The 22518-nt window shown below is 40.9% G+C and overlaps 1 protein-coding gene across 3 annotated transcripts in view; it reads left to right on the top strand.

The window, feature by feature from the left end:
- PLCL1 (phospholipase C like 1 (inactive)) overlaps positions 1-22518 on the top strand; it is a 399684-nt gene that overhangs the window by 35484 nt on the left and 341682 nt on the right. Inside the window, exons 3-4 of one of the 3 annotated variants that reach the window (XM_082466978.1) lie at positions 6308-6406; positions 6852-7612. In XM_082466978.1, the coding sequence (XP_082323104.1) occupies positions 6388-6406; positions 6852-7612 (780 nt within the window). In that variant the 5' untranslated portion in view covers positions 6308-6387. Of the gene's footprint in view, positions 1-4554; positions 6407-6851; positions 7613-22518 lie in introns of those variants that run through there. The other 2 variants (XM_082466979.1, XM_082466980.1) reach the window with 2 other exon arrangements.

Genomic DNA, 22518 nt, shown 5'->3' on the forward strand with positions numbered 1-22518 from the left:
TTTTTTTTTTTTTTTTTTTTGGCCGTGTTGGGTCTTTGTTGTTGTGAGCGGGCTTTCTCTAGTTCTGGCGAGCAGGGTCTACTCTTCATTGTGGTGTGTGGGCTTCTCATTGCAGTGGCTCCTCTTGTTGCAGAGCATGGGCTGTAGGTGCGCAGGCTTCAGCAGTTGTGGCATGCGGGCTCAGTAGTTGTGGCTCCTGGGCTCTAGAGCGCAGGCTCAGTAGTCGTGGCGCACAGGCTTAGTTGTTCCGCAGCATGTGGGATCTTCCCGGACCAGGGCTCGAACCCGTGTCCCCTGCATTGGCAGGCGGATTCTTAACCACTGCACCACCAGGGAAGTCCCTCCCCTAATCTTTTGAAAACAATTGTGACATTATCTGAACAGTTTCACCAGGACATTTTATAAAGAGCAGAGAATGGCAAAATTCCCAAGTGCAGTTCAACAGCTGTTGCTGCTCCACTGTGGGTTAAGGGTAGAGGCACTGTGTCCATGGTGACCTATTTGAGTCAGTGAGGGTGGGAACTGTGAGATTCTCACAGAGGTTAATGACAGAGCAAATGCTAGCAATCCAGTTTTCACTAGACATTTGGCTTCAAATGGAAATTTATTTTTTTAAAGAAAGGATTCACTTTCTAATTTCCTCATTTTAATAAAGCAGATAAAGTTGTGCTAAACCAAAGAGTTTTACACCTGAAAACTTATTTGGAACTAAAAAGTGCTTACAAAAGAGACCATACTTTACTCTTGTCTTATATTTTAATTTAGAACATGCATTATGATTTTGTGCTTATTTAAATATCTCACTCTGCTTCTTCCAAAAGTTTTGAGGTAGGCTACAGCAAAGACATAATAAGGCTAACAAAATAGGTATAAGAGTAATACATCATGATCAGGACTTCCCTGGTGGTGCAGTGGTTAAGAATCTGCCTGCCAGCAGTGGTTAAGAATCCACCTGCCAATGCAGGGGACACGGGTTCAAGCCCTGGTCCGGGAAGATCCCACATGTCGCGGAGCAACTAAGCCTGTGTGCCTCAACTCCTGAGCCTGCACTCTAGAGCCCAGGAGCCACAACTACTGAGCCCCTGTGCCACAACTACTGAAGCCCAAGCGCCTAGAGTCCATGCTCCAAAACAAGAGAAGCCACCACAGTGAGAAGCCTGCGCACCGCAACTAAGAGTAGCCCCTGCTCGCCGCAACCAGAGTAAAGCCCGTGAGCAGCAATGAAGACCCAATGCAGCCGAAAATAAAATGAAAAAAAGTAAAAAAAAAAAAAGAATCCGCCTGCCAATGCAGGGGACATGGGTTCGAGCTCTGGTCTGGGAAGATCCCACATGCTGCGGAGCAACTAAGCCCATGTGCCACAACTACTGAGCCCCCACGCCGCAACTACTGAAGCCTGTGCGCCTAGAACCCGTGCTCCGCAATAAGAGAAGCCACTGCAGTGAGAAGCCTGTGCGCCGCAACAAAGAGTAGCCCTGCTTGCCACAACTAGAGAAACCCCGCGCACAGCAACAAAGACCCAACACAGCCAGAAGTAAAAAAATAAATTAATTAAAAAAAAAAGAGTAATACATCATGATGAAAGGAAAGGAGTACATTAGAGAAAGAAATATGGCTCGATATTTTCTTCCAATGGGTCCTGTGATAGTGACAAGCATTAATGAACTTCATGTCTTGGCAAAATTGGAGGAAAAATCCCCATCACATGTGGATGAATTAGATTTGGGGTTTGTACCTGGGGTGGGGGAAGAGGAGGAGGAGGAACCTACCCCCTATTCACTCCTGTATCGCAAGTGTCAGGCATTGGGTGTATGTTTGATTTGAAGAGGTTTATATTATAAAACCATACCTGGAAACAATTCAAGTTGTTAAATAAAATAAAGAAGAGAAACAAGTTTTCATGAGGGTGTCATTAGTACCATTCCAGTGGTACTTTTCATAAATGCCTTTGTGGCTTCTGCATCAGTAGGGAACATAACCACGACCTGAGCTCCAACTCCAGGATCTGTGTCAAAGTAAATTAACACATAGAAAATAAATCAACACTGACTGTCTATTTTTAAAAGACCTTTGCCCTGAACATACAGACTGTTCCCAGACGATTGGCCTGGAGCTCCTGATAGTATATTTTAGCCTCAGGGTCTATGTGGGATGATTCCTGAGGGGGCAGTGTTTATGGACAAACACCTGGGCATTCTGTTCTCATGCAGGTAGTACAGGTTTGCAGCAGCCATCAGACATTGAAGAACATTGTCTGTAATTAGAGATTTCTTAAATATTTATTGCCTTTCAGTACTTGGAAGATTTATTAAACTGGTGAACCTAGATCTATCCTAAACAATTAGTAGCTTCTCATTTTTTTTTTTTTTTGGCTGTGCTGCGTGGCTTGTGGGATCTCAGTTCCCTAACCAGGGATTGAATCTGGGCCACAGCAGTGAAAGCCCGGAATCCTAAACACTAAGCCACCAGGGAATTCCCTGTAACTTCTCATTTTTGTAGGACTGTTATCAAGAAGTGGAGTGTCCTTCTACTTAGAAATGAAAGTAGTTGATTTTTATGTTTTAGTTACTGAAATAGAAGGGATGAAGGAATACCTGTCAAGAAAAGGGAATCTTGAATTTTAAGAGGTTGTATTAAGTTTTGCTTATCTTTCATTGACTTAGCATATATTTGCTCTACTATAATATTTATACTATAAATTACCCTGCAAATTGCTTTTTCTTGAACTAGCAAATCAAAATGACTACAATGTGTATTGGGGAGCTCTGTGACTGAATATAAAGATATATGTGGCTCATTTGAAAATGCTGTACTCATATTAAATGCATCTTTGAACTGGCTCTTAATATCAAAATATTCTTTCTTACTTATACGTGGATCACAGGATAAATGTGTTTCCTCACACACTGATAAATCAATCAGCCTTATACTCCATCATGATGAAATAGAGGTAATGCTGGTGTTAAGAGAAGAGGTAGTTGTGCCTAATGTGAGTGGTCCCAGATTTGAAGGAGTGGTTCTTCAGAAAAAGTGAAGTCTCCAAGACCATCACAGGACTTGTATCCTATGAGAGCCTTGTGTAGTAGAAAGAGCCACAAGCTTCAAAGTCATCGTCTGGGACTCAAGTCCTGGTTTTGTCACTTTGAGCAAGTAAATTGACCCTTTTGATCCTATGTTTCCTCATCTGTAAAGTAGAGATCAGAATTCTTCATAGAGGATTATCTGGTACATAGAAAGCAGTGATAAATTCTCTTCCCAACTGTGATTTACTGGTAATGTATGGAAAGTCTTACTATTCTCACTGGATTTTTCTTAGGCCCAGGGTTCTGAAGTGACTAACCTGAGCTGGAAGGACTACATTGACATACCGGATCTTCAATTCTGGGCTAGGTATTTTCAGGTTTGCTGCAGCTGGCTAGGTTCCCATCAGTTGTTTTTCAGTCCAATTCTAGATTTCATGTTACTCCAATTTATAAGCATCCTTCTAATTTTGCAACTACTTGCTTTGGGTCTGCTCTGAGTTTTGCCCTAGGATGGAATTCCAGGATCCTTGACAATAAGAAGTCCTCAGGGACAGAGCCATTTTTCTTTATCAGAAGTGGTTGTTTTATTCAGTTAGAGGACTGCAAAGGTAAAGATTCTGTCCACAAATATTAATTGAGCACCTACTCTGCCAGGCATGGTTCTGGGAGCTGGAGGTACAGCACTGAACAAAATAGACAAGTTTTTTATGCACATGGAGATTACATTCTCCATTTCAGTGGGGCAGAGACAGGAGGTCAGCGTGAAAGACTATATAAGTAAACAATTCCATGGACAGGACAGTTTATTTACAGTGATAAAATCCTATGAGAAAACAAAACAGAATAATATGAGTAACATGGTATGTGTGTGAGGTTGAAGGGGCAACTTGAGATTTGTGGTCAGAGAAGACCTCTCTGAGGTGGTGACATTTGAATTGACAATTTATGATTCTTACTCACATCCCTTCCCCCTATCCCTCCCATTCCTCCAACTTCCAATTTGCCCATGAAGTGGTTGTCACATTACTTGGTGAATGATTGGGAGACAGGAGTTGTGGGTCCTAGTAACTTGGAAAGGGTTTTTTTTTAATGGAGGGTAGGAATGTTTATATGGCTGCTGATCTGACTGAGTCTGGCTACACCTTTCTCTCAGTCTTGGGAGTGGGGCCACAGAGTAGAATCTGTGCATGGGTAGGAGCAGGTTCAATGGAGGGTTCTTTTTTTTTTTTTTTTTTTTTTTAACTTATTTATTTATTTTTTTTGGCTGTGTTGGATCTTCGTTTCTGTGCGAGGGCTTTCTCCAGTTGCGGCAAGCGGGGGCCACTCTTCATCGCGGTGCGCGGGCCTCTCACTATCGTGGCCTCTCCTATTGCGGAGCACAGGCTCCAGACGCGCAGGCTCAGCAGCTGTGGCTCACGGGCCCAGTTGCTCCGTGGCATATGGGATCTTCCCAGACCAGGGCTCGAACCCGTGTCCCCTGCTTTGGCAGGCAGATTCTCAACCACTGCGCCACCAGGGAAGCCCCGGTTCTTTTTTTTTAAACTGCAAACATGAATATCAGGAGAAGCCTTCTGAGCTTATGCTAGAGGACAACAGTATGAAAGACTTGCTAGATCAGGGTCCAACTATATTCTCAAGGCAGAATGAATTAGACAACAGTCTGAACAGATGCTCAGAGCAAAGATGCGTGTGTGTGTGTGTGTGTGTGTGTGTGTGTGTGTGTGTGTGTGTGTGTGTTTGCCTTCACATGAGGGTGAGAGAGAATGCTGCTAAGGGAGAAAAGAGATGAGAAGATTTCAACTGGCCATCATCTAGTTGAAACACACAAAAAATTTTGTACACTGCATGCCATACTTTCTGGTTTAGTTTTTTGAAGATCACTGACTGTAAATGTTAGTAAGGTGACACTAATTTTAATATTAAAAAATAATATCAGGATGGTATACACAAACCATGTACAATGGGAAATCCCTGTAAATGATATTAATATCATAGAACAAGATAATGAGTGAGATAACCACAGTTTTACATTTCTCAGAGGACAACCCAAGAATGGAATTTTTATGAGGGTAACACAGAAAAATAAAGCTCTGAAAGCAACTGTAGAAGACAGAAATAAAACATAGTAATACTTGAATACCAAAGAAAAAAGTGATAGGTTAAAATAGGTTATATTTGTGAGTATAGCAAGTAAAAATATTTCTGATGAAGATGAAGGACATGTATGGTTGTTTTAAGTCTGGGTGACCTTCTACTTCCTTCCTCTTGTCTGTGGGTTATAAGGGCAGATCAGTTGAAAGGAAACTAACTGAGTTTCCTCTCCTGGCTTTTACATATGAGAAAGAAAGAAGAAAGCATTTGCTATTATGGATGCAGTTCTCAGAATCTCACTAGAGGGTGGTGTTGGTTCTAAAACCAGAGATTGCTAATCTGGTACATTCATTACCAGGCTGCATTTATATTTAAAGAAAAGGTAAAATCAAGCCTTCTCAGTCTTCCCTGAAAGTTGGTAAATGTCAAGTCTGAAAACTCCCAAGGGCCTCATCCAGTTCTGGCTGCTTGCAGCCCCAGAGGAGCCAGATAAAGTAGTGAAGAGATTACCGGAGGAGTTAAATGGCAGATTCTAATTTCACCTCTTGCACTAACTAGTAGACAAGAAACTAAAGCTCTCTGGGCCTTCTTCTCATCTGTAAAATAAAAGTGCTGCGCTAGATGATCCCTAAATCCCCTTGCATCTCTAAAATTCTGACATTCTAACAAATTCTGGGTTAAAAGGCTGAAGAATTTCTCATGTTCTTAGTCAAAGGAACAAGTAACATCTCAAATTATAAAATTATTAATAATTAAAATATAATTTAATGTTATAAATAAGGTTTAACAGAGATTCTAATATTAAAATGCCTTTAAATTAAAATGTCAAATCTTCTGTCCTACTAGGGAACCTCAGAGCCATCCTTTTTTCACCTATCTGAACATTCTGTGGTTAATTTCACTGCCTTAATGCATCATTCAAGGATATCTCTCCTCTTGCTAACTTGCTGGAAATGAGCAAAATATGTTTATATAGGATTATCTAGAGAAAGGAGGTTGAACCATTCATTATCAAATAGGGATGTTTTAGGATAGAGATTAAATCCCCTACCTCACCTTGTGCTTAGCCAACATGCATCATATCTATGCTTTGTGAGGAGTCACTCTCCAGAGGATTTAGTTGGTTCGGCTTCCTATTACCCTCACCTCTTTTATCTGATTCCATTTCCTTGTCATATTTATTCACATTGCAGAGTGAACTGAAGATGTTTACACGAAAACTGAAGCAAATTATCCAACAACAGGGTCCCAGGAAACCCTAGTTTATCTCTGCATGGACTTAACTTCTAAAGGTGAGAGCCTGCAATTAACCCCTGATAGTGCGAAGCTGCGCTCTGCGTCACCCCAAAGGCTTTGACCGTAATACTCAACACCCCATTTCCTCCAAATTGCTTTGCTTTGCAAACGAAGGTTTCCTTTCCCCCGCCTCTGTCCCATCCCCGGATTTTGTTGCATCTTCAGGTTCGTTTCGAACATCGAAACTTCCCAAAATACACACGGAGCGCCTCCGGGTGCGCACACGCGGGCTCTCACACCCCACTCGAGTACACAAGCCCGTCTGGGTCGGCTCCCGGTTAGAGAACACATTCCATTCTTCGCGCTCGGGCCCACCCCTCCCTGGTGGGGATTGGTCGGGTCTACCCCCCCCTCGGCGAGGCGAGGCTCCTAAGAGGCCCAGACGCCTGCCAATCCCCACGGGCTGTCAAAACAAGTCCTTCCCTCCCTGTCACAACACAGCGGAGTGGAGGTCGCCGCCGCCGCCGCCGCCGCCGCCGCCGCTGCCGCAGCCGCCGCACTTCCTGGGGCCACTGCGCCGCCGTCCGCGGGCAGGTGGCTGGTGCGCCGGGCAGCGGTCGCCGGGCTCCAGCCCCTCTCAGGCCGCGCGCGTCCCGGCCTCGGAGGCAGCCCGGCCAGGCGCCCGGTGCCTTTTGTCTGGCGCAGAGCGGGCGTTTGCATCACATTTCGGACACCTCCCTCTCCTTTTCGCCTCTCCTTCTCCCTCCCGCTCACATCTCCTCCCCACTCCCGCCGCGGTCCCCCCAAAGACTGTCGGCCTCCTGGATCAAAGCCCGCGGACGTCTCTACTCGAGCGATGTCTCCTCTCCAGAAAGTTGCCGCCACCGCCGCCGCCACCGGGCGGTGAAACAAAGTCTGGCGCGGTCGCCTCCCGGTGCAGGAGCGCACCCGTGCCCAGCGGCTGGACTCCGCTGCCGGGCGTGCCGCCTCCCCCCGGGGAGCCCGAAACGCGCTCGGCTATGGCCGAGGGCGCAGCCAGCAGGGAGGGTCCAGCGCTAACAGACGCGGCCGGGAGCGAAGACGACCCCCGAGTGGGCCCGGACGCCGCCTCCGGGGACGGCGTGGCGGCGGCCCCTGGGGGCCAGTGGAGGGACCGTCGCAGCGGGGTCGCGCTGCCCAGCGCTGCAGGGGCCCCGGCGGACGGCGAGGCCGGCCTCCTGGAGGCTGCGCGGGCGACCCCCCGGCGCAGCAGCATCATCAAGGTAAGCGAGGCCGCGCGGCCCCAGGAGCGTGGGTGTGGATGGTGGACCGTGGATGGTTCACGGGCCGGGGCAGGATGTATGGTGTCCGGAGGCCACGCAGGCTTAGCATTGTTTTCTCCCATCTCCTTCATTACCGAACCTTCCTTCCTTATCCGGAGGTTCCCAGACTCAGTTCTTGGCTGTGAGAAGCAGAAGTGACTTTTTTTTTCTTGACAGAGGAGGAAAAGTTCCGCTCTGCATCTTTGCGTTTTTGATGAATGCTTTTTCCCATCTTCTCTGAAAGTTTCGCTAAACCGTTGATACAAGGAGGAAGGGAGGACTCAATATAAATGCAGACCCGTGGGATGGTTGTGCACTGCTCTCCAACGAAAAGTTAGCTTTTGCCGTACAGTAAAGGAAATGCACAGTTTACCCTCAAGTGAAACAAAACAAAACAGAACAAAAAACCCCAAACCTTCGAGATTCAAAATGTCCTGAGATCTCACGAAGCGTGAGCTTTCCCCGTAGGCAGGCAGAGTTTTCAGTGGCCCCTGCAGCAAAGTAAAGAGCGATGGTGGAGCCCAGAGTTTCCGCGCTGCAGAGAGCGCACCCGAAAAGCAGCCAATCCACCAAGCAGCACCCCGGGTCCTTGTGGTTACCACCACATCCAGGCAAAACGCTTCTCGACCCCTCAACTACCAGTCAGGGTTTCTCTCCATCCATCTTCCTTCCACTTGGGGCTTGTTTCCTGTTTGAGATTTCATCTTGGTTGCATGACATCGGGATAAGGTCCCCTGGAAGTCAGAACTCTTCCACAGGCTTTGGAAAAGGGCCTTTTAGCATAAATGCACGTGGGTAATCTTGGGTACATGACGTTAAAACCGATCTTGGTAGAACAGTCAGTATGAAACTACTTCCATGTAAAAGTAAGCCAAAGATGATAATGAAGGATGGACTTGGAACTACTTAACTGCAATGTACTTGTGTTAATACATTAAAAACCCTTGCTCAGGTTTAAGCTGTGTATACACCACATAATACGTGTCTCTTTCTCAAGCTCTAAACTGGAGCTCCTAGTGCCGGTGTGGGTAGACTCCTCCCCCAGTCCATCCAGCCAGCTCCAAGTATAGTCTAGGCTTTTCCCCAGTACTGACACATGGAAGTTTAAAGCCAAACACGGAGATTTCTATATTAAAAGAAGAGTGGGTGGTAGTTACAAATGACTTGTAGTAGTTTCTGTTATTTTGTGACTTTTAGATTATGTGAAAAGAAGTGTTCTATTCTGGGTGTGAATTTGGATAAAAAGGAAATGATCACTTTTTTTCCTTTTAACCCACAGGTCAGAAAGCATATTGTTTTGAATCTTGAAAAAACCATCACAATTAGATAGCACACATTTTGGAATCTAAGATATAGACAGTACACGTGTTGTGTGAAAACAAGAGCCTCAAGATAGTTTAAAATATACCATCATAAAAAGCAGTGGACTTTTTTGTTGTGTTGTAAAAAATGAAAGTAACAGAGCATAAGGAATATACAAATTCTTGCAGCTAAATTTGCAGTTTTAAAATTTTAGTTGTGTGCTGGTTGATATTCTCAGAAGAGTCCTTGCTGAGTAATGGTGCCTCTGTTGTTGTTGGTTTTTTTTTATTTTTTAAAATTTTTTATAAATTTATTTATTTATTTTTGGCTGTGTTGGGTCTTCGTTTCTGTGCGAGGGCTTTCTCTAGTTGCGGCGAGCGGGGGCTACTCTTCATCGCGGTGCGCGGGCCTCTCACTATCGCGGCCTCTCCTGTTGTGGAGCACAGGCTCCAGACGCGCAGGCTCAGTAGTTGTGGCTTACGGGCCCAGTTGCTCCGCGGCATGTGGGATCCTCCCAGACCAGGGCCCAAACCCGTGTGCCCCGCATTGGCAGGCAGATTCTCAACCACTGCGCCACCAGGGAAGCCCACCTCTGTTGTTTTGAAGTTTCTTTTTGTGACAAAAAAGGAGGGAGGCAACAGAGTAGCAGCTTGATTCTTTCCCTATTTAATAGTAAAATAAACATTTAATAAATGACCTTTAAAATTAAAGATACCAGAAAATGAAGTGAATTATTATTATTATCTTAAACTAGCTCTTATTGAAAAAGTAATATATGCATATGATAAAAACAAATGTTGCAAAGGAGTTTGAAGGGAAAACTCCTAGCCACTCCACATTCCCACTAACATGGTCCACCCCCATAGCTGTTAACACTTTCTTGTGTATCCTTCCAGTAATATTCCATGTATATATAAGCATATGTATCTGTACTTATCTGTGGTGAACTACTGATGCTGCTGATTTATGTAATAAAGTTTCGCTAGAGTTTACAGACCTCATATCTTCAGATTTGCTCCAAACATTTTGATGTCTAGTGGGTTGTCTAAGGTCATTTGTGGTGGGTCTGTTAATCTTCAAGGATAACCTGGTAGGTCATTGGTGGGTAGTGGTCCTTGGGGTCTATTCCCAGAGCCCTTCATTATCTTACAGTGGGGAAAGAGGCAGTTGGTGGACTCTGTGCCACTCTCTCTCTGAGATCAAGGACCTTTCTGTTGACATCTTGAATCTGCTGCCCCGTGGTTTGTTCACTTTAGCATAGTAAAAATGAGGATTCCTAAAAAAGGTCTAGATCATATAAGAAATAAGTAGCACATGTTCTGTATTGAGAAAAGATTGCATTCTTCATAGTGTTGCCAAGAGTTCTTTTTATTTGGCACTGAAACATACACAAAAAAGAAAGGCTTTAGTACATTTTATATTAATCAAACTATTAAATGCTGTTCCAAATAACCTTAGTACAGGGGTAATTGATATTCATGATCATAACTCTGAGCCACTGAAAGATTGTGAATCATCAAATATCAAATTATTTTCAGCTCAATTTAGGTATTGTTTCTAGTCTAATTATTTGACTGCTAATTCTCTATGAACATGGATATTAGATAAATCAGAATAGTGCATTCCTCTATCATGCCAGAAAACAGACTGTCTTGTATATTAATAAAAGGAATGTTTTCAGTAAACTTGCCCTCCCTAATTTGTGAAAATATGTGTTTAGTTGAGAAAACAATTTCCTTCTGAGCTGATGAAAACAATAGCATTTATCTTTACACATCTTTGGAAAGTCTTCTTTCTACTATAATTATGTTTCTTCCCTTATATGCCCAGTCCTAAGTTTTAAAAAATTTAATGTGAGAATTAAACTAGGTTCTCTTTAACCTGTCCATTTTTTCCCTGTGTTTTTCTGTGTAAGTTTTTGGACAGCATTGACGTTGATAAATGTTGCATGTTTTTTGGTAAGTGCATTGTTATATACCACAATATTGCAATAGACTCCATCTTAATTGCTTCTTCATGACTTGTGGTTTAAAATTGCTTCTTCATGACAAGTTAGTTACGTGCAAGGTCGATAATATCTAAAAATTATGTACTATTGTACATTCAAATATATTTCTACTTAAGGAATTAGACCATTTAACTATCTGGTACTTGATATCAAATTTATACATTTAAAATATTTAACATTTTAGATTATAGTTTGCAGCTCTATAACTCTATAATAGAAATTTTTGGAAATAGAAAGCAGTGTAGGTTATTCCTTATGCCAGATGGCAGGAATTGAGATATAAAAGAGCAGTTGTGGGACTCCCCTGGCCGTCCAGTGGTTAAGACGCTGTGCTTCCAATGCAGGGGGTGCGGGTATGATCCCTGGATGGGGAACTGAGATCCCACACGCTGTGCGGCCAAAAAAAAAAAAAAGCAGTTGATTTGTCTCCCACTATATTCAATGTATTGAAGAGTTCTACTTTTTTCGATTTCCTTTTGATTCTACTTCAGTATGAATTCTTGAGAAGAAATTATCACTTGGATCCCATGGACATAGGTGTGTGGGATGAAGATAGGAGTTGGAAATGAGGTGCTGAGACGTGCACTGAAGCAGCGAGAGTAGTGACTTCCATGTTGTCCATGTCTCTTATTTTATATCATGGCCAGTCTCATTCTGTCATGTTCATTGTGGGGCTGGTGTAGTGAGTTTCTGAGCTGCAGCCTCAAAAATGCACCTTGGGTACCTGTTGACCCATATAAAAATTATGGCTCTCCTCAAAGGGGCAAGGGAAATTTTATTCACTTTTGTGAAGTGCTGCCTACTATGAGTCAGGTACTAAACTAGGAGCTTTCATACATTATAATCAATCCTCATAGCAACTCTCTAAGTAGAGAAGGGAGGCATGGACAGCTACTGATACCATGTGGAGTCAGGATTCATACCCATGTCTGCTTAACATGAGAACTTGTGGTCTCATGCTGATTCTCAGATGCAGAAAGCCCATAATCCATGAATACTTTTTTAGGTTAGAAACAACATGAACATCTAAGAAAGTGGCATATTCTTGGGCTCCCAGGCTTGTGGGTAAACTATCTTGTCTCAGCTTCACCTCTCCAATTCAGAACAGCTGGAAATGGATGACTCTAGAAAGGGATTGCAGTTGCTTTTTGTCTTCGGTCATTTTGTTAGGCCTGTACTGTATTTTAAAAGGAAGAGCAGCTTGGCAGATGTTCTACGTGTTGTCAATATATGAAAGGTACGCCTGTTCTCTTACGCCCGGCCCACTTCTCCCCTGCCCATGCAGACAGTTGAGTTTGTGAAGGATGGTATTCTCTTTTAGACTGATATATGGGGCATAGGAATATGTATTATTCTAGAGGAGTGATGAAATAGGGGATGTTGTGTGGGAGCTCTGAAAACATTTTTTATAGGGACAGTTATGAAGGGAATTAAGTGTGATTGAAAAATAACTCAAAAGTTTTAGACACATTATAAGTTAAATAGGCTTCTGTAGATTGGCGTGGGAATTAATCAGAACTTGTAGCCTCTTTTTCCTGTAGAAATATGTGTTAAAAGCTCCAAATAATCAACTTATGGGTGAACTTTGGATAAACAGCCTGGTTGTACAGCGGGGCTGGCCAGCCTTACTGCGTGCAGCTAGTGTGCCTTGGTTGTTTCAGTCCTGGGTGCTTCTCCTGAGGAGTGATTCACAAAGAGCGTTGAATCTCTTGTGTGGATTTGTTTTATTATCCCAGTAACTTCAGATTAGAGTGTTTACTTTTCCTGAAATTGCCGCAGAAGCATGGTCACATTTCACCTTAGAAGTGGTTGCTTCTCATTGTGGTGCCTTTCTGATGTGATTTCTTACAGCATCTCTCAAGAGAATTCAGAATAAAATTTTGATAGAGAGCCTTGTCATGTTTTGATGGGAGATTTTAGAAGTACCTGTTGATTAGTTCTTGCTACTACTCTCAGAATTTACAAGAATTTTCTTCCTTCTTGGAAAATATATTCAGGTTTAAAAGGTAGACATTAATTGCGTAAGCCACTGAGAGGTCAAACATACACTGCAATTAAGACTGAAGAGTTGTTTTCCCAGCCTTTCCCCTTTTACAGTAGAGAAAAAAAGGTAATTACATTTTGTACAGTAAAATGTCAATTGAACATTTATTACCAGATAACACCTCAGGCACCACAGGGTATTATGAGAAGACATCAGGGACAGCCGACTTTACCTTTGGTGCTACTGAACAAACAATCCGTTAATGCTTCTAGGTAATGCCAGAGCAACTGGTCAGGCAGCATGCTGGGGAGTAATTCAAAGGAAGAATTACAGCAGGCTTCCTTGCTCCCCCAGTGACTGCTCAGCTTTAATAACTGTGAGCATTAAACATAATTCCATTTTCAGGAGCAATGTCTAAACTGAGACTTGTATATGATTGTACATTAAAAAAAATTATCCAGCTGAAAATGACTAAACAGAATTAAGAGGCAGGAGTAAAGTTCCTTTTTGAGTTTTCCACTGGGATCTCAACACTAGTAAATGAACCATTGTTTATTAGATGGGGAGAGAGAATAATTTGATTACACTTCCAGTCTAAATCTAAGGTAATAAATCAGTAAACCTATTACAGTGGAACTTGTGAGTTCTACAAAATCTCATATTTTGATGTCTTCTAATAATGTAAAAGAGGTTTATTTGTAGTTTTATCAAATCTTATTTATCTTTGCATCCCCAGTTCATCTCTGTGTCCCAGTTCCTATAAAGGTTATGATAGACAGAATTTATTATAATTAATGAGTATACTAAATTGATAAAAACAATTATAACTGAATGGTCAAGTTCTATAATGACAACATTGTTTTGTTTTAATTCTTGGCCAATGTATTGTGTATTTCAGCTAATATTAGATGGCAACAAAATTATAGTGTGGCAAAGTATTGGAATAGTCCTTTGGATTTAAAATTGGATTTGATTTCTAGTTTAATTTGTAACATTTTATGTGGCTGTGTTGAAGAGAGATATAATGTAGTTTATTTTCAACAGTACCATTTTAACTTACCTCACTAATAATTAAACTAGCATTATTTTGAGATAAGTAGGATTGTACATTGTGAGTAGAAAAGAATCATATTTATATTATAATTATCACACCAGGAAGAAGAAAGGCAAGTTAATTTTGAAAAGAGTATAATCCATCCAAAACAAAACAACATAGCAACTAAACTATTTTAGTAAGTGTGCTTAGTTCCCAAAGATTTCTTAATTTGTATTTGTGAATTTATGATACCTGTTACTGGCAAGGATATTGTGTTTTTCCTTAACCACACAACTTTGTATTCAAAAGTTTAAAATCTTTGAAAGATAATATCTGCTTTCTTAACTCTTTCACACTGACTTGTTCAGAAGCTTGTTAAAAGGTGCTAAATCTATACTAGACTAAGCTCAGGCAGTATGTACAAGTAGGCACACTTGTGTCATTGTATGGTACTATGTAATGGTTAGAAATGATAGATTATATTCAGAACACCTTGCCTGTGAGATGTTGAGGAAGATAAACGCACAAGGAAGTAAAAAAGAGACAAAAAACAAACAAACAAAAAAACCCCTTCACTGTTAGCTGGGACCAAGATTACAAGGCAGAACTCTAGAAAGCTGGACCTGATCATTTTGTAGGTACTTTTCTCTAAGGCTCAAGTGATTTCAAACCAAAGCAGGCCAAATAGCTTGTGTTCTTAAAGCCCATATCTTCCATCTCAGATCTGACAGCTGATGATGAGGGTGGGCTGCTCAGGAGCTCACCCCATCGGGCTAGAGAATAAGGAGTCAGCAGGAGGAGAATGTGTTTCCCCTCCAAACCTGCCTTGGCTCAGGCTGGGTTAGGGTCTGGCTCAGGAAAAGGGCAACTGTGTGGGAAGAGTGAGTGTAAACTGCCTTGCTCTGCTCCCCTTCAGGTCAGCACGTTGTTGGGTGAGGGGAGAAAGAGGATACCACGCCATGTGTACTCTGACCTTTATCTCCTTTGAAAACTTCACCTCCACAAAACAGAGTCTATCAATGTCCTTGAACTTGCAGTCTTATAACCATTTATCATGACTAATTTTTGGAGGAGGTAGTAGGGGCAGAAGTGGGGGATGAAGGTCGGCAGAGTCTGTGCTCCCCATGGAGACTGACATACAAGATGCAAAGACATCTTCAGCATTTAGTGAACTCCCCTTCTGAAATACTTTGGAATTATTGATTCCATGCTATAATTAAATATTATATATTTAGATATGTTATTAATAATTAAATGCTTTATTTTTATGTTTAATCTAATAGATAAAACACCTAGTACATCTTGCAGAGATTTTCCTATTGAGCAATTTTCTTATAGTAATACCAAATGCTTATGTAAGTTGTATTATGAGTCTGGCATTGTTCAATTAATATGTATTAATTCATTCAATCCTCACAATAACCATATGAGTTTAGTATTTTTAATTGTTATTTCCCTTTTTACAGTTGGAGAGATATGACTTGCCTAAGGTCACACAGCTAGTAAATGCAGAGCCAGGAAATGGACCCAAATGGTCTAGCTTCAGAGGTTGCTTTTAATCTTTATGCTGTACAACCTCTTAAATAATATTGATTTAAACCTTAGCTAGTATGCATGAAATAGCAGACATTATATAGCTACCTTAAAAACTAAGTTTACTGACAAATCGAAAAGAAACAATTCTGAAAACAACTTTGGGAAACTCTGATAAGGATTCTTTGATTATGTTTTTTTAGCTTCTTAACCTTTCATGTAAAATACCCATGACTTTACAATAATATCGTACACCACTTTCCCTTGAGATGACTGGAACTCCTCTTAGTACATTTTCACTCTTTTATCAGAATTAGCATCTTTACCATGTAGCAAGAATTTATGATCCAACTTTGCTGTAAATTACACAGGCTAAGGATGGACTGTTACTTAATCAATGCAAACTGATACGATTTATTTTATAGTTTGATAGTTTTGTCTTCCAGCATCAATAAATCAGTAAGGAGTATCTGAGTTTCTAATCCAAGGAAGTTGGAATTTTGATAAGTGGTAGTGGTATGATGCTTTATTATTAATATTTCTTCCCAATTACATTTGAGGTAGGTGAGTTCATCACACATATGAGGAATATTTGAGGAATTCCATTAAAGTGAAAGCCTGTTTAATCATTTAATTCCTTTTTTAGGGGGTGGAAATTTCAAAAAAAAATGGGAAATTTAAATATGTGAGTATGTCATGAAATTACTGTGCTTGTGGCTACTTTATTGTGTTGATGGTAGTGAGTCCATTCTGCTATGCAGAGATACAGTACCATGGCCAAATCGTACCCAGAGGTTTGTCCCCATCACTTGGAGACTGGCCAGGTGTTAAAGGCACAGTCAGCTCTCTTGTTGAAACACTCCTCATATGTCAGGTTTAATTACCTATCTGCCGTTATATTAAATTATTGAAAGGACATAGGACTTTGGCTTTTTCTTTCTCTTCTCTCTCTCTCTTTTTTCTATTGCAGCATTTGCACAATAAGGTGTTTAGTCACATTCTCTTAAAGTGAAATATTTTTTTTTGGAAAAAACAATAAAGCTTTCCCCAAACATCTGAAATTTACAAGAAATATTTTTCCTAATACCTTCTCATGTTCAGTTAGTATGGAACCAACCTGGTTTTGTGATAAATGCAGTGGTTTGTATGTGTGTACACACTTAACGCTAGACACATTGGAAGTCAGAAGCCTCAACAGCAGGTGACCTTTTTTCCCCCAGCTTTATGTCCTACAGCTGGGATGATGGTCTTTATCTCAAGACATGTTTTTTATGAAAGTAACTGTGTGGGCTATGAGAAGCCACACTCAGAAATGTTAGCCAAACTCAGAAAAGTTTGATCAGAAGTTGAGATTTTTGTGGTTTGGGGAGAAGAGAAAGAGGATCAATGTGTGCTAAAGAGAATGGAGTTGGATGGGACCATATTTATAAATGGACAAAGTAATGCTTCAACAAATAGCTCTCTACCTGGGTCATTCTGCCAGAAGTTGTACATTTGGGAATTCAAATTTTGGGGATTTTGATGGCTTTTTGGTTCTTCTGGAGAGTCTTTTAACTAATTAACACCTCACACCTTAACACACCTAATAGTGAATACTCAGCTTAGGGCCCTTTGAGCCTAGAGATTCCTGGGAAGGATCTAAGAAGGACTGGTCTAGTTTGTTGGTGGGAATGCATGGCATTAAAGACAAGTTTTGTCTATTTTTCTGTTTTTCTAGCCCTAGCCCTAAGAAAGTCCAAGGAAATTCTTCATAGTTGCACCTTTAGCATGACAGGGTCACCAATACAGAGAAATGGCTTCTGATAAACAAGATATCATAGAAGTTGGTATAACAGGATGGAAGTAGTTGTGAGTGCTGGAATTAGCCATCACAGCTTAAAACAAAAGACTCTTAAGATTCCACAGACTCAGGGGACCGTGAACTGTTGTGTTCAGCCACCATTTCCAGTCTTGCAGAGAGGCAGCCTTTACTACTGCTCTTGTCCACCCCTTTTCCCCAGGTTAAATAAGGGGAGGACTTCGAAGGAGGAGGTAACCTTGGAAGGGGGTTATGGTTTCTGAAGAGAGCCTGTTCCTTCCACTTTCCTCATTTTGGGTGGAAGAGCTCATGACCCTTTCTGAAGTTGAGAGAGAAAGGACTCAAGAGAATCCTGTGTAAAGATCGGGCAGGTGATGGTGGTGGCATGGAACAGTTCCCCTCTCCACCAAGTCTCCCTGTAAGTTGGGACTGATGCTCATCTCTTCTCTGGAAGATACTGAATTACCAGACCATCAGAGCCCTGATGCCATCCTGATTGTGGAGGAAGGTGGCCAGGCATCTTGCTGTGCCCCACCCAAAGAACCCATTTGAGCATAGGGACTCTAGTAACAAGAGGCTGGGGCAGGGGCTGGGTAAGTGGTGAGAGGAAGAGGTCAGTGTCCAAGCCAGATCTCTAAAACCAATATGATGAATGTGCAGGAAGAAGGGCACTATGGAGAACCATCAGCTCCACGCAGAGTCAGCATTTGCATGCCTGCCTCACAGAGAGAACCAACAGTAAGTTCAGTGTTAACCTGAGGAGCAGAGAAAGCCAACCCAGTGGGGCCTTCAACATCCCTATGATGCCATCTATGGGGAGACCGTGGCCTTTCCTATGCCTCCTCCAGCCCAACCCTAGAAGGGAAGTGTAGGGAGGAAGAGAAAGAGAGAAGCGGGTAGACTAGACCTACCCCCAGCCATGGGAACTACCACCACCATTTTAGCTCACTTTTGGGGCTATGGGATGGAAAGAGGACCTTGAATTGAACATGAGATTGAAGTTTTAAAATGGATAGGAAAGAGTTTTTAAGGACTTGAAAGAACCCTTCTAATAACTGAAAGAGTCTGAAACATTGTGGAATCTGAGTGAGTTCAGTTATTAGTAGTAACTGGAGTACTCAGGGGCAAGGGGATCTGAGATGGCATAGGTGGGAGGAAGCAGTTGTGGGAAATATAAAACTCACTTGTTTGTACTCCAGCAACTTAAGACTGCTTAATTATCCAATTACATTATTATAGAATTGGAGAGCTTGAGATCATTCTCTAATTCTACCCCTTCACTTACCAAGCATGTCTAAGAATGGGAGAAGGATGAGAGAGATGGTCCACCATCTCTCCCATTCTTCCAGGGAGCCACTAGAGAGATTGTTTATGACACCATGGATAGGTTATGGAGGCTTCTTTTACAATTTCATGGTATAGAATAGTAACAGGCACGAACATTGTCAAGATCTTACATTATTTTTAATTCTTACAAGAGTCTGGCAAGACATAGCTATGGTTTTCATTTCAACCTTACAGAAAAGGAAGCCAAGGCTCTGAGAGGTAGAGAAACTTGTTCCAGGTCTCGCAGATATTAAGTCTGTGTGTCTTTGGTAGGGTAGGGGTGGGGGAGGGCAGAATTTTTTCCTCCCTATTTTCTTTATCCCTCAAACCTGCAACCCCCACTATCCCAAATTTCCAAAAACAAACAATTATTTTAGAATACGTTGATCTGGTTGCATGGGGCCAGTGTTAAAACTAAGTTAAGGTGGTTTAACCCTCCATTGTTCTGCAGTGAAAGCAACCACCACATCTACTGTGTTAGGGGCACATATTTCAGTTGAAAGTCAGAAGAATCTAAGAAACAACAGTAGATTTGAGGGGATTGTTTTGGCATACCTTCTAGATTGCAGGTTTGGGTTTCTTACTCTTCAAAACCTACATTTTAGAAACCCTAAATATTAGTTTTCTACTGTTACTTTGACAAATTATCATAGTGTCTTCAAACATAAATTTATTATCTTACAGTTCTAGAGGTCTGTAGTCTGAAATGTGTCTCGCTTCGCTAAAATCAAGGTATTGGCAGGGCTGTGTTCCTTTTTGGAGGTTCTAGGGGAAAATCCTTTTTCTTGCCCCTTTCAGCTTCTAGAATCTGCTGCATTCTTTGGATCACGGCCCCTTCTTTTTTCAAAGTCCAGCAACAGCCAGTGGAGTCTTTCTCGTCTCACACCACCTTTAACTTTTAGTTTTTATCCTGCCCCATTCTAAATCTTCTGTCTCCCTCTTCCATATTTAAGGATCTTTTTGATTACATTGGGTTCACCCAGATAATCCAAGATAATCTTCCTATTTTGAAGTCAGTTGATTAGTAATCTTAATTCCATCTGTAATCTTAATTCCCCTTTGCCATGGAACCTAACATATTCACCGGTTCTGGGGAATAGGACATAAAGATCCTTGGAGACCTTTATTCTATCATATCCTGGTTTTAGAACTAGGTCATTGTTGTAGTGATGATTTTTTTTCCCATTCCAGATGAATTTTATTAGATTCTTTAAATACAAATATAATTTGTTACCAATATGAACAGTCCACTGGATTAAGATTTAGGATTTTGATAGTAGTGTTAATAAAAAACAGTTTATGGATTTTGTGAACATTTCATTTCTAACTGCATCTGCATTTTTACATGATATACTTTTTATACATTAATATATAGAGCTTTAATAGAAAATTAAACTAAAATATTCTTAGAGTTTACCTCATAATAGTTGAATCTACCTCTTTACAGATTTGGAAACTGAGACTTAGGGGGATTACTGACTTCCACAAATCATAAAGCAAATTGGTGGAGAACTGGTACCAACATCTTTCAACTTTTTATGACCTCAACTTCGTAAGATTTAAAAAGAAGGAGATTCAGATTTCTGGATTTTATTCTTAATATATCCTTCACAAGAACTGAAGAATGACTTTCAGGTTCTCACAACATTCTTGTGCGTTTGATTTGGTTCTGAGTAGAATGTACTTCTGAAAACTCTCTGGGAAAATTGATTCAACTGATCTATTTTGGGCAGATATCCTCTACTATCTTCACTGTTAAAAGTATAAAACTTTATAAATTATAATTGGAAAAAAGAGATGATGTTCCAGACAGAGGAAGATTTTTTTGTGGTTAAAGATGTGGGTCTTCTCTCTTTTTTTCTTTGAGAGGTATTTTGATGAGTCCTGGTGGCTAGTGTGTAAGATCAATTATTTATTTTACCTGCTTTCAAGTTAATTGAATAAGTTTCATTAGAAGAATCATATTGTGGAAGCTACTCATAACAGCCATACACAAAACACACACTTACCGGGGTCATTACCTGTATTCCTGTATGTATTGTCAGAGGAAAGGAGTTTCCAGCCTGTATGGCAATGCAAGATGTTAAAATAAGAATAAAGCCCACAGTTTCCTCAGTGGTGCATATATTAAAGAGTAATTTCTAGGCAAGCTCACATCATAGAGAACCAATTGCTGTCTGGTTTCATGGATAGTAAGACCAGCTTATGGAATGTTTTCCATTGTATAAAGCCTGTTAAAAGCCAGAAGAGGAAAATAGCATTCTCCACTGACATTGGGATCAACTGAGGATGGGGTGGGTTTAGTGGCATTAAATAAAATTTTAAAAGTTGGAATCATAATTTTAAAAAATCCTGGATGTGGATATGAGATATTTATTTATATAAAATGAAAACTTTGCTCCAGATATTTTTGTTGTTCTGAACTTCAAGAAAAGTCTGGAGAAACCAAACTGTGACTTACGTCCTTTAACAACTATGTCTAATATGTTATTTTCTTTTAAAAATCTGCTCTCTTACAAGGTACAAAACATTGCTCTGAGGCTTTTTATGGACATAAAAGCTCAACTTTGTGTTTATCTGATATGTCTTAGATCCTTCTGAACTCTTATTCATGGTTTCAGTTTTGACAGTTGAAAATGACTTGAACATTTTAAAGGACAAGTAGATGACTAAGGTAGATTATTTGTCTTATCCCTATAAGGATCTTGGTACTATGACCCTCGAGAGACTGTCTTTGTAGTTTTCTTCAAGTACTCTTCTTTTATAATTTGGCTGTTTTCCTTCGTAAACTATTCTGTTTCTATCTTCCAGAAGTGTATCATTGGTGGTACAAACAAAAGCATTGTTTGCTTTAGATGGCTGGCTTGACCTACATCAGAATTTTAACTTTCACTATTAAAAGTCTTTATTAAAAGAGGAATTTAGCTGAGAATATTTATACACAAATCTCTGAGCCTTTGAAATGATGGAGTTCATTCTCCATATTTATAAATACTTGCATTTATTGGGAAGCTAAGTTGCTCTACGAAACATATGTTTTCTTGAACAAGATAGAAGTTTATTTCTCTAATAAGTAACATTCCATAACTAGGCTGTTTCTTCTGAATCAGGTAAGTGGCTCTGATCCATAAAGTAATTCAGGGATACAGTTTCCTTTTGTCTTCCTTTTGGCCATCCTTTAGGATGTTGTTTTGTCCCTTTGATTAAACTGGCCCACTACCACATCTCCCTTCTGTCCCATAGGAAGGGGGAAAAAGAAAGTGGGGGACAAGCAGTTTGCTTTTAAGGAAGTTATCTGTAAGTTGCACATATCACTTCTACTTTTATCCCATTGGCCTGTTAGCGATATAGCTATACCCAGCTGGGAAATGTAGTCTCTATCTAGGTAGTTATGTGCTCAGCTTAAAGTTTAGGAGATTTTTATTAGTAAAATGAAGAAAAAGAGACTGTAAGTTTTGTTAAGGTTAAAATAGTTAGTCATATAAAATATTCTTAACTGGAGAAGGAATCAAAGTGTTTTGTGATATGAGGGAGTTAAACGTGACTCTGATATGTTTTTAGGTTCCCACTGTTTGATCTGGTTAGGGCAACTGATGAGAACATGGCTCATGTGCTACTAGGTCCTATTCCAATACCTGTATGAACCAGTTAACTTCAAAATTATGTTTCACAGGCATGAACCACACTTTGCATCCTGACTTGCAAATTCATACCATATGTGAAATACAGAGAAACCCCAAACAAGGACAATCCAGGATATCTCGAGTAACTACCATGTACCATACATGGTGGGAAAGAATCTGATGGACTGTCTTAGGTGAGCATTTGGAGGGTGTCAGGTGCATAACTGCACTAGAGTAAGAGCCTCTGTAGATGTGGG

This window comes from Balaenoptera physalus (assembly GCF_965194825.1).
Source record: "Balaenoptera physalus genome assembly, chromosome: 6".
Lineage (NCBI taxonomy): Eukaryota > Metazoa > Chordata > Mammalia > Artiodactyla > Balaenopteridae > Balaenoptera > Balaenoptera physalus.